General features: G+C 35.0%; 1 protein-coding gene across 1 annotated transcript in view; it reads right to left on the reverse strand.

Moving 5' to 3' along the window:
- Positions 1 to 13,141, reverse strand: part of DENND1B (DENN domain containing 1B) — a 167,086-nt gene that overhangs the window by 31,153 nt on the left and 122,792 nt on the right. The window contains exon 14 of the mRNA XM_009283216.2: positions 5,667 to 5,768. Within this exon, the coding sequence (XP_009281491.1) occupies positions 5,667 to 5,768 (102 nt within the window). The remainder of the gene's footprint in view (positions 1 to 5,666; positions 5,769 to 13,141) is intronic.

Raw genomic sequence — 13,141 nt, forward strand, 5'->3', positions numbered from 1 at the left:
TCTTACTGGCTGGAGTTCCTTTGTGCTGCTCTTCAGGCGCTCTCCTGCTGACCTGTGATCCTTCTCCAGGCTCTGGGCATCTAGTGCTGGCCCTGGCGTCAAACTGGTGGGAGTGGGATGGATTGAGGTTCCCCTCCCCTGGCATCTCTAGTTTAAAGCCCTCCACCAGCTTGGCAAGCCTATGACTGAAGATGCTCTTCCCCTCCTCTGACAGATGGACCCCAACACATCTGTTTGCCATTTTCCTTTTTTTAACCACTAACACTTACTTAGTTGCATCTACAGATGCACATCGCAACAGTTGTCCTTATGCAGAGATTACAGCTGCATGAGCACGTGGATTTGCATCCACATGTAAGTGTACGTAGAAAGACTGAAATGATCCAAATACATTGGAAAAAGTCAAAACACATCTGTTTGCCATTTTCCTTTTTTTAACCACTAACACTTACTTAGTTGCATCTACAGATGCACATCGCAACAGTTGTCCTTATGCAGAGATTACAGCTGCATGAGCACGTGGATTTGCATCCACATGTAAGTGTACGTAGAAAGACTGAAATGATCCAAATACATTGGAAAAAGTCAAAGTAAGATAATTAATGATTAAACCTTTCACAAGGACTGACACGTTCTTTTCAAGAATTAACAGGCTTCAAAGAAGTACAACGAGCACATTCTTAAAGGTTTAAAATTCTTTCAAGAAGCAACCCCTCCCTTTTTTGTTTTGAAAAGGCTAACTCAAGTCTGAGAGATAAAGTGAGAAAGCACTTTTCCAATTATACACGGTTCATCTCCTATCAAGAACTATGAGTTATTCACTGGTACTAAACAGTACATAGGAACTAACCAAAATTAATTATTTGGCTATATCATATTTTACCACAGATTATCCAAACAGTGTCAGTGACAATCTGATGCTCGTCAATGAACTAGTGACATGAAACAAATTACTTTCTCAGCGTACAAAAATCCCGGCAGCAAGAATAAGGCAAGCATGAAGATAACCATTTCTTTCTCTTTCTTGTCTAAATTCCTTCTTATTTTTTCATTTTACTCCAAGTTGGCTTTTTTCCAGATAGGTTGGTTCATGGTCAGACCACTATGGGATCACTGGATTATTTCACAGTAAGAAAAAGAGATAAGAGCATCTTTAGCTACTGCTGTGGAAAAAAAACCCACCCAACTCCCCCTCCCATCCCCAGCCTTTGAACTGTAAGACGTTATCTCTTTTGGGAAAGTTATGAATTCATTCCATACTATAAACTAACCTAAGATTTATGGACATACTCATCATTTGGTAAAATTCTATCAACAGAAGGCTGAGACACTGACTGAATTTTAGTTTTTAGAGGATCACTCCAACTGAATATTTAATGTAAATACCGACAAACAGAACTGTTAGCAAAAAGACATTGGAGACATTATTTAAAGGAAATGATAAGTGTTTGGAGTGGTAGTAGTAGTTATTACTTTTGAGTAATTTACTGTTAATGGTTGCACTTAAATTGCTACATGAAAAGAATAGCACGTGGAATCACACATACACTGAATGGTTTTCTCCTCCCATTTTTCAAACCCACACTCTCTCAAAAAATCTGCGCCTGCTATTTCAAGAAATGCATTCACTTTGAGATCCAGAGTGCCCTTGGTTGACTACTGCTTTCAATGAAAAACTAGTAATTCCAGTGCTACTTTTGGATTTTAAGCTGACTAGAGACAGAACTACCATAATCCTTAAATAGTTTTGAATTCTAAAAACAAAATATAGACCATATCCACTTCAGAATATCTTGTTATGCAGGTGATAAAGGGTGGGGGCGTGGAGGAGGAGAGATGATATTTGTGAGCTAAACCAAATCATTTATTTACACAGGAGTAAAAATTCCAAGCCAATTGACCCATTATTAAAAACAAAAAGTTGGTAGAAGCAAAGAAAACGTCATAAATGTGATTTCCGCACAATAACAGCTCAATAGCTTGCAAGAAGAGAGCTCAACTCATAAAGCCTGTAAATGAAATTTGAAATTGCTAGCAATATTCAAAGACTTAAGATTCTTCAAGTCCTAATCCTGCATTCATTAGTTATTTTTCTAGTTAGCACTTTCCACCATTTTAGGAACAAATCCCAATAAATGTTGCAGATTACATTACTTATACAATTATATTATTTAACGAAATAGTCTAGCATTAGGCTTCATGCTAGTTCTAAGAATGAATTAATATTTTCCCTGGACACTCATCGTTCTAAGAAGAATTAATATTTTCCCTGGACACTCATCAGAACCTTCATCAGCTACCTTCCATGCTAATTAAAGGGGAGCCTTTCTAAGGCTCAGAAAAACCTTACCTTTACATAGCATACATAATAATACAAATATCAAAGATGTGGAAAAAAAACAGTGAGAAAAGAAGTAACATAAGTATACAGTCTAAGAGAACAAACATTTAATCTGAAGAAAAACTGTCATATACAGAGTATTTAATCAGGAAATAAGAATATTTAATATATAAATAATAGTTATTTTAAGAAAAATATTTTTTATATAATTAAATATCCTAATAGTTTAAGAATAACGATAACCAGGGTTTTTAAAATTAAATCTATTCCGGGCAGAAGACAGCTTTAGAAAACTAAAGCCAGCAAACGGCAGCAAATTGAACTTCACACGTCCCTGTAGTTGACACCCATATCAGGGTATTTATCATAAATTACTTCTATGAATTCCTGGAAAATGTATGTTTTGCATAAACAGTTTGGTGTATTCTGTTTCAGAGCAATATAAACAGTCCTTTCAACTTCCAAAAACGTGAAGTCATCAACCTGATTTAAAAGACATCTCCATAATTTCTAAGTCCGAGAGAATGGTTTGAGGCTAAAAGATTATCTAGGCATTGTCCCCGCCAAAAATATCCTGTCTCAATTTTCAGTAAAGACTATGATGCTGAGTAAGGGAATAAAAATACAAGTGTTAATGAAAATGAGATACAGAAATGGACATTATAATACCTGAGGAATAAAACTTCAGTCAAAAAAACCCTAGATTCACATCTGTTACACGATTCTAAGGAAACCAGCACATATATCTGGAAGTCAAAGAATTTTTATGAGTTTATCAAGGTAAAGGAAACACAGCTGAAGTGAAGAACAGTACCATTACTTAAAAAACAAAGGTTGTGATAAGTGCTGGTCTGTCAGTTTGCCCTTAACAATTTGATGAGGCTTACAAATAGATTTTGGGAGGAAAATGGTAAATGAGTAAATGGAAAGATATAACATATGAGTTATCAAAACACTGGTTCTCACAGATTCTTTGACAATTAATTTTCTAGATAAAGGAAATGCAATTTATCTATACCACAGAAAAGCCTCTTGCATGTGCCTCAATATACTAGTTTAGATGAAATAAAAGCAGAGTACCTGAACAGTAAACCTGAACTTTAGGTTGGATGAGGACTTGCCCAAAAAGGAGATAACAGCTTGTAATGAAAGGAAAAGTGTCCGGCTGGAAGTGTCACTGGTCCTGGTATTTAAGGCTAACTGTTAGGACTGATCCTATCTACAGGTTAGTTAATGATTTTGGTACAAAAGACTGGCATGTACTAATATATTTGGGGATATCACCACTAGAAAGCACATCAAAACGCAATACAAAGTAAAAACAGATGATGTTGAACATGAAAATAATCTGAATGGGAGTCACACAAAGAATTAATTCCACAATTTATTCTGACAGTGATTTCCTGGTACTTGGGTGAAAAAATACTACAACTTCCAAAATTAAGAGAGTGGTTAAATTAGAGGAATTAACGTGTTTTAATGTAGGAGAGAGGGGGAGAAGATTAAAAACCTACAAAGAAAAAAGGACAGAGGAAGGATTTTATACAATGGCACAAATAAAGCTTACTTGTCGGTTATGGCAAAAAGGGTGTATTTGAAGTACCTATTTTCTGCTTGGTCTAGGTTTAAGGCTGCTTCTAAGAACTATTTTCTGCCTAAAAGATTTTCCAGAACAGAATAAAATACAGTTTCGTCTTTTTGAATACAAACAACTTTGAAAACAGCTCATTTGTCAGTGAGAAAAACTGGAGAAGATGCAGCTGGGCTGAGGATTATCTGAAACAGTAGGAGTAACCACTGCAACAGAAGCTAGAGGAATGAAAAAAACCTACTACTACTACTATTAAACCACACACATCATCAAAATTGTTACTATTTCCTAATCCTCTAAAATATATTATTTCCTTCAGTTGAAATAAAATTTTAAAAAGCTATAAACAAACTGTAAACTGATTCTGTTTAATTGAACACATATTAAAATGTAATGGCTAAGTACAGAGCCTCACTGACAAGCCCATTCCATTTCAGTGGAGTTAAACCTTTTTCTTACAGCAGAAGATCTTGCTTTAGTAGTAGTAGTGTGACAACAATTTAGAAACATTGCTTGTAGGCAGCTTTCTATTAAGAAAGTTTCATGCTAGCTTATCACGCTGAGATACGCAAAATGTAAACAACGCCGTTTACTCCGTTATTTCTTTCCATTTCAATCATATGTGCTGGATACTTCAAAAGGTTTCAGATTTCTTCTTTATTACTTTGTATTTTTTATTTACATTTTGTTATTGTATAAAATAAAACACAGTAAAATTAAAGGAGCCCAATTCTATGGTCAGAATTTCCTTAACTTTTATACAATTACTAGAAACATATTTTCACAGGACTTCCACAAACTATCATCCTTGCATAAATCTTTACTTTAGACACTAGCCTCTGATTAACACCAAATATTTTCTGAAAATTAGAAGATTCTACATACAGTGAATTTCCCTTATCTATCATGGTAGTATATCTTCAAAGAAGTCCACCAGATTATTTAAACATGAACTCCCATGCCTTAATCATTCCAGATATTTGCAGGCAAATATATACTTTTATGAGTCTTCTCATTTCATCCGGATGTTCAATTTTCCTAAAAATCTAGTAACAAGTTTCTTAACACCCTTTTGATGCAATGGGGTCATGTGATGAAAAGGGGGGGGGGGAAGAGTTACAGACTAAAATAAAAGAAAAAAATTCATTAAAACTATTAGTGAGCTGTGCCAGACATTCAACAATTTGTTCTCTATTAGTTCAAAATCTGTATTAACAGATCAGCTAGAATATTCTTCAGGCCACCCCTATGGCTTGCGTTTGTAACATTCTCTGTGTGCATACTTCAAAAAGCCTAGCAATGAAAACTGCAATTACAGTATGAATCCAGTTTTTAAATAAAACACCATTGAAGTCCAATTTAAGTAAGCACTATGTTGTTTAGGTTCTTTGGTCATGAGCCAAGAGAGCTGAAAATGAAGCTCAACGACCAAGCTGGGAGTTCCATGACTTTTCTTGTTTAGATGAGTTGCTGACTGGCTCTGAAGAGATGCTGCACTGCTGCTCTGCTCTGGGGTTATTTTTTTGTTGAGTTTCCCCACCCCCACCACCACTCTTTTTAAATATAACTGAAGATTTAAAAATACAACAAAACTGGGATGACTGTCTGTACACAAAGTACTTGTACTTATATTTTATCCCAGAGTTTCATAAGCTGACAGAAAGGAAAACGTATTTAAATATAGATACGTTTTAAGAGAAAATCATTAAACATGGGTCATTTACGCTCTCATACCTGTTTAAACAGTTGAAGATTGACAGCAGTTTCCAGGAACTGCTTAGTAGTACTGGAACGATGCTTCACAAAACTATTCTCACAGAAAGTTATAGGCTCTCCCTAAAAATTTAAACAGAAGAAGTTAGATGGTAACTAGAGTATACAAATATGCTGATTTATTTAAAATTCTCCATTACAAATTTATTTACTAATATTCAATACATTCAAATATTGCTTTTCAAGCAATCTTGATAAACATGCATCCAATTAAACAGACATAGACAACAACAAAAAAAGCCCAAAATCTTCATACAATATTTAAATAGTTCTCAAAATACATATTGCAATTGAACCTCTGGTTTATGAAGTCAGCCTACAAAATACGCATTGCAAGGAAAAAATAAGTGGTTTACAGTTGGTTCATGTTACCTTTATAGCACTCTTCATTAAAAATTTCAACGAAGTGGTTCACATTTTGAGGAAGAGCAGGTCCATTGCTTCAAATAATTTAACATGCATTACTGTTCAGGATTACTCTTATTCCCTGGCATGCTAAACCAGCAATACTAGTAAAGCAAAACTCTAATTCAGCCCAAAAACATGTATCTGACCAAATTATTTTTATATTTATTCTACCAAAACATAAGAAGATTGATAAATATACTGCTGATTTAACAAGAAATTATTGAAATACACATCTATTTTATTGTTATACAAAACAAAAACTACAAACTTTTTGGACCATTGTTAAGGAGAAAGTCTGAACAGATGAGATGAACGTTTAATACAATAAAATGTATTTCCCCAACATAGGAAAAGCACATAGCCTATAGTTACCAAAAAGCCTGCACCAAAACACTTTGATGATGAAAGAAGATAAACAAGTATTCTTTGAAAACGAAGTGTTTGTTGAAAAACTTATTACTGAAAACAGCACTCATTTAAAAATAAAAAATGCCAATAAGATTATCTATAAACAATCAAATTGACTCCTATGTTACTCCCTAATTTCATTTAAAATTTGCTCTCTTCAGTGTGCACAGACCACTGGACATTTCTGATGAGCATTCTCTCCAATTCTGTTATTCTTGTCAATACTTTGTGATAAATACTTGAAGCCGTTTGACTTAACTGGATAGGTACATTACAAAGTTTGTGTAGTGATCAAGGTACATGAACTGATTTCATCATAAAGCCAAAAGGCCTCTCACCCAAGTTTACAAAACCAAAATAATTACCAGGTTAGAAATGATTACCAAAGGTCTCAAAGACAGAACATTTGGAATCCAACAAAATGCCACACCTAAATCTACCATAGAATATTTTACTACCCAAAAGCTGCATATACAGTGCAGTCCCACAACAGAATAAAAGACACCTCAGCCATTCAAAAGAAAAAAGATCAAAGACCATATTGGATCTTCACAATGGCTCCAACTGTTAGCCACTTTAAAGACAAATTTATTCATGCCAATGATCACCACAGCTTTCTGCTCCTAACCCTGTTTAACTTTAACCGCACAGGCCACTTCACGCATTTTCCTACCATTCTGGCTGACTGTGCCGTTATGTGCTTCCAGAATATCACAAACTGTTTTCTGCATATGACCAAGGTGAGTTTGGTGGAGTAGCTCTAAATCATTTTCAACTGCTCTTTGCACCTTGCACTTCGTTTTAAAATGGTTCAAGTATGATCCAAGGAAATGTTGCAGTAAAAACACTGTGATATCATTTTAAAATCCTATTCTTACACTATCAAAAGCTTCCCTCTTTTTAAGTCTCTCTTTTAAGAGGTCCAATCCTACTGAGCAAAGTACTTAAGTTCATGTTTAACTTGTTTTTAAGTTTTACATCCTTACTTCTTTATGGAACCTCTGATTTTAGAAAAGAAATCTCACTGCGAGAGCTAGAGGCTATACATTTACCTAACATAACTCTTCCCCTTTCACAGGGTAGCTGGAATGCTGTGATATGCAAACCCATCGCAGCACACTTACTGACCCACTTTGCATTAGCTATTCTTGAGCTCCTAAAGACTCTTAAGAAGACGACGCCAAGCTACTTAGCAAATTCGATGTGCATCAAAACAAATAAAATAGTCTCCAGTGAGATATGGTGGTACAAGACATAGTGCTCCTGAGGGCAGACTCTCTTCTCAGTTCAAGGCAGCAAATTGTAACAACTCCTTATTTATATATATTTGTTGTTGTTGTTACACAAATAAATGATTTCTGGAAATACAGAGGCTTTGTGGGAGTGCAGAACTGACTAGATGATGGCTCATGACATACTATGAAACATTAAATTTAGTACCAAAGAGAGAAAATAGTATTTTCAAAATATACTATTTAGAAAAATAAAAACTAAGCTATGCCTCCACTGCCACTTTCCCAATTGTCTTGGGAAAGATGAAATAGAAAAAGGAGAGGTTATCTCCCAGCAGAAGAGAAGACAGGCATGCTTGCTCTCCCTTTCACGTCAGCCTGGGAAGAGAGAGCAGTCAGATAGTTTTACTTGATGGCACTTCTCCTGCACAAGCCATCTAACAGAACGCCAGGAAATGGTAGTTCAACACACATTTTTAGTGCATGGCTGTAATGTTTTCCCAAATACTTTCCTTTAATCGCTGGATGCTTCAGATACTTACTAAGCACTCATGCATTGGTGCATCTGTTCCCTTATCAGTATGATTCAGAGACAGAATAACCAAAGGTATTCCTTAGCTGTAAATTTACTTAGATCTATAAAGAGTTCACATCCAAAAGTCACCTATGTTATTTCAACCTACTGATAGCAAGGTTGCTTTAAAAACTTGAGTAGGTTTAAAGCTCCTACCTGTTCAGCACATGAAAATGAGAAAATCTGTTGAAACCTGGAGAAATTCCACACTGAAGTTTTCTCAGGGTATCTGCTGTAACTTTACTGAAATTGCATTAAATAATACAATTAACTCCTAGCTTTTTTATTTGTTCAAGGCTCTGAACAACAAAATTTTTTCCAAATAAAACTTTTACAAATCTTCAAGATTATTACTGTAAACACGAAGTCTTTTGAAGTGCTATTTAAAAAATAAATTATTGACTCAGTATAAACAAAAATAGCTCTAGAAGTTTTTGTACATAAAGCTTGTAACATTCTCCTTTCTGCAAATACAACCGGGCACCTTTAGAAACTGAATTTTGGAGGAATGCTCCACTGATATTTAACTACTAGACCATCAAATGGCCCGTCGTATTGATCTACAATGTACTTTCAAAGCAAGTTCGATCAAAACCCAGTGGGGACTCTATACTGAAAAGTAGACAGCTAATACTCAGACCAAACAATCTATGCCCAAACAAGATATCTGTCCTTTTAACAACAGTTGCTATAGAATTTTCTTCCCCTTTCATAGCTTGCCACACACAGCAGGAATTTCTTACTCTAAGCTACATTCACATTTTAAGCAAGCTATTTATTCAGACCTCAATGAAACATGAAAACAGTGAGCTAAAACAGCATGATCATTTTAAAAGGAAAAATAATCTAGATTAGAAGGTATGTTTGTGCTTTCTAAATCTAGTTCACCTGAACAAGAAGTACAAACATTTTAATTCTTTATTTCAGAAAACATTCATATCTCTCTAGCATGAGATGACTCATACCAACTATTTGTACCATTGCTATAATAAATGCCGTTTCATATGGCAGCTCTTGCTTATTACATGAAGAGTGTAAGGTATGTAGGTATGGACATAGCTTCTTTGGTTTTGTATAATTTATTTTTTAACAACAACAAAATTTTAAACACCATTTTGGTTTTGATACTAAAATTCCTCTGTTTAAAATCAAGAAAGTACAAAGCTGAAATTTCAGCCATTTTCATGACATTCAGAGATAAAGGCCAGGGGATAACCGAGCATGACCTACGATTCTACTCAGGAAGGTGCCATTTAAAATTATAAAAAAATTTCTGCAAAATTTGCAAATTTCTTGCAATCTACCCAAACAAAGATTCAGATATGCTGATATTTCTTATAGTCACAATTAAAACCTACAACAACTCCTATTAATACAATATCTATATTCAATAAAGGACTACTACGGTCCTTAAGACAAATTAAACAATATGGTTTTAAACATCCTTATGGAAGTCACAATAAATAGTCATAACAGATATTACACAGGGTGGTTCTGGATTTAAACACAAACTATGTTCTGGCATTTTATTACTCTCTCTCTGTTTCTGTACTCTGCTGTACTTTTTATGCCTAACTCGTGGGGGAAAGGTAAACAAGTCAATGCCCATTTCAAGAGATACCTGTCCTCAAAAGGTTTCATTTTGAAACTCAATTATAAGCAATCATTACTTATGCATTCTCAAGTAATTCAGGTGCATTCTGAATCTTAAAATATTTTTTTCCCAATATAACATTTAATTGTATTATTTTGCTTTATTGTATATTGAATATAACACCTGCATCTGTTGGAGAGCCGATGTCACTACTTAAAATAGCATCAATACTAGCCCAAAGCACTCCAGTCAGCATTCAATTAAAGTGAGGTCTGACAGGTGGTGCTATCTTCAAGCTGGAAGTTATCTCAGCACCCTTGGCGTGCTGATGAGACCATGAACTCCTACTGCTGAGCATTCCAGAGCAAGCCATTAGCCTTTGCTCTTCATTTCTTAATTTCTGATGAGGGATGTTACCACCATCATAACTTAAAACAAAGTTATCCCGGGTTTATTTCTTTTGTTGTAACATCAAGAGCTTTGAGGACTTTTTCCCCAAAAGAGGTGATTTTTTTTTCCAACAACTTAATCTTTTGTTTGCTAATTCTTGAAGAAAAGCCCATTTTTCAAAGGTAGAAAATAAGTTATTGTTGCTTATATTCCATAATCTTTTAATAGATGTGTCATAAATAAAAGGGTTTGCTCATTTGAAATGTTTGAAATGTATTTGTCTTGCCATGATGAATCACCTTTTTTTTAAGAAAAGAAAATTTAAAAATCACACCTATATATCCTCCTGATGTTTGCTGCCTAAGAGCAAACAGCTTTTCCACTTTGCTCAGTTTCCTGATGATGTTAAAATTAATCTCTATTATGGTGAATACTTTTATACTCATTTTTCCGCTCCCTCCTCATTCTCTTACCTACCTTTCCCTCTCTAGACATAGATTGTCAGTGGGAATATTGCCTGTTTAAGAATTCTTTACATCATACAGTGTTTTATTAACTGACCATACTGTGTATGATTGATGGAAAAAATTTACTAGTCTTTGCTTTCATCTGCAAGGTTTTCACAGGTACATGTGTAAGGCCCGTTTTCCCTACACCACAGAGTTGTTAAAATGTTTGACTGGTGTGGCTCTTGTCTGATATAAGGAAGGATGGCTAAAAATGACCCATGAAGAATGTGTAAAGTAAAATAGCTAGAAAAAACACAATGTTGCACACATACACTGATTGACAAAATGACACAACCTGCACAATTTTAATCTTTGTAACTCCCACCTATGCACGCAATTCTGAAACATGGAACGTGCAATCTTATTCCACAATGAATTCCCAAATGCTGGACTACCTAAAGAAAATAGGAGCAACAAAAGGTTCAAGGCTAGGTTCTGACCACCCAAAGTAAACATAATTTGGATTCGTATATGCATTTAGATGGTATAAGAAGCACTTATGTCACAAGACTGATCATGTCAATGTCTCAGCAGGGTTAGAGTCTTGTGATCAAAACTGTTTGTGATCACTGACGTTGCAGACCACGCAATGGCTCACATCGCAGATGCTAGCTGGGCGAGTACAACCATGCACTGACCACTTGCCCTTCTATATGCCAGGGCTCCTTATAGCAAAACTGTTTGAATGGCCTCATTGCCACTGCTGTAGGTCTACGCTGCTGGAGACACCCACCTCCCCCCCACCCCCACCCCCCGCAAAGTCCATACAATGACTAATGACAATTGGATTATTTTTCAGTAATTTATCAAATGACAGTGAAGTATGAAGTAATGAAAATCTGTTTTATTTTCTTTTTCTCTTTTGGATTATTTTTCAGTAATTTATCAAATGACAGTGAAGTAAATAAAGATGAAAATCTGTTTTATTTTCTTTTTCTCTTCCCTATCAAAATTTTGGAACAGTGATGAGATAGTAAGAGGTGGTATAAAGAATTTTTTCAATCATCCCCATCTACGATGCATTAACTGGATTCCTTCTGGATTAAACTAAAGCAGAGAATGAGCTCCAGCTAGTCATGGGTATTCAGTATTCAACACCAGACTAAAATAAGAACCACAATACAGCTAGAAATGCACACTGTGTGGATGTCGAGTCCTTAGCAACAACTGTACTGTTCTGCTCTACAGATCCACCCCTATTACGCAATATTTGCTAATGTAAAGTGTAGCATGTTACAAAAATATTTTTGGCAGTTATGTCAATTTGACTGATTTCTTTAACTCAGTATCCTGATTAAATCAGAAAAAACAACTACTCCCACTTTTCTTTGAAACTTTTACTGGATTAAGATTTTATTATCGTTTATTATACACAAAAATATGATCACCTTTATCTATTACATGTCATATCTCCTGTCTGTATTAGAGTAGTCAAATTTTCCATATGGTCTTTTGGAGTCCCATGAACTCCTTCCAAGACCCCTGAAGCTTCCCATTTTCCCTTTCACCAATCATTTTTTTTCAATAATTGCTAGACGTTTGTTCAAGACATATTGCTACACCGAGGAGAATCTGTCCTATGCTGAAAACAAACAGTTGCACAGAATGAGTGTTCAGTGTGATGAACAGCGTTTGGAGTGAAGAGAAGTGTTAGATGAGTACAGACACTATCAAAGCTGTTCTTTACTCAAAGTGAATATTAATGACAGTTGTTTCATGTTTCAAGTTAAAATCATACAGAACACACTGCTGCAAAGAAAATAGTTCACTTAAACATATTTTTCAACTTACTAGCAATCGATAACTATCCAAACACATTATTTTATTTTTCATCAGGATGTTTGCGATCCTAAAAATGGTACTCCAAAACCTTTCAGTTCTTGATTCTGGAAATTACCCCAAAACCTTTCAGTTCTTGATTCTGGAAATAAGACAAGCTTGTTTATAGCAAAAGTGTTTCAAATCTATACAGAAAATAGTCTCATTTAAGTATACCTCCTACAAATTTTCTACATGGATACTACCTGAGCTCCTGAAAGAATGTAAATAAAGTCCATAGCTGTGGCTTAGATTTCCTTATTAGATCTAGCACCATAGACTCCAAAACAAAGGGTAGTATTTTCTTTGCAATAACAATTTACAAGTTTTGAGACTCCTGAAAAATGGACCTAATACAGTCAATTGTGAACTTCCCAATTCACAATGCATTAAACTGAGTTCAAAAGGCTCATGTAAAATGAGCTGAACAATCATGGGACAACTCCTCTTAGTTTCCACTAATCCAGAGCAAATTCAACTTCTAATAAATAATAAAATCACAA

Source organism: Aptenodytes forsteri, unplaced genomic scaffold (genome assembly GCF_000699145.1).
Source record: "Aptenodytes forsteri isolate BGI_AS27 unplaced genomic scaffold, ASM69914v1 Scaffold181, whole genome shotgun sequence".
NCBI classification, from domain to species: domain Eukaryota; kingdom Metazoa; phylum Chordata; class Aves; order Sphenisciformes; family Spheniscidae; genus Aptenodytes; species Aptenodytes forsteri.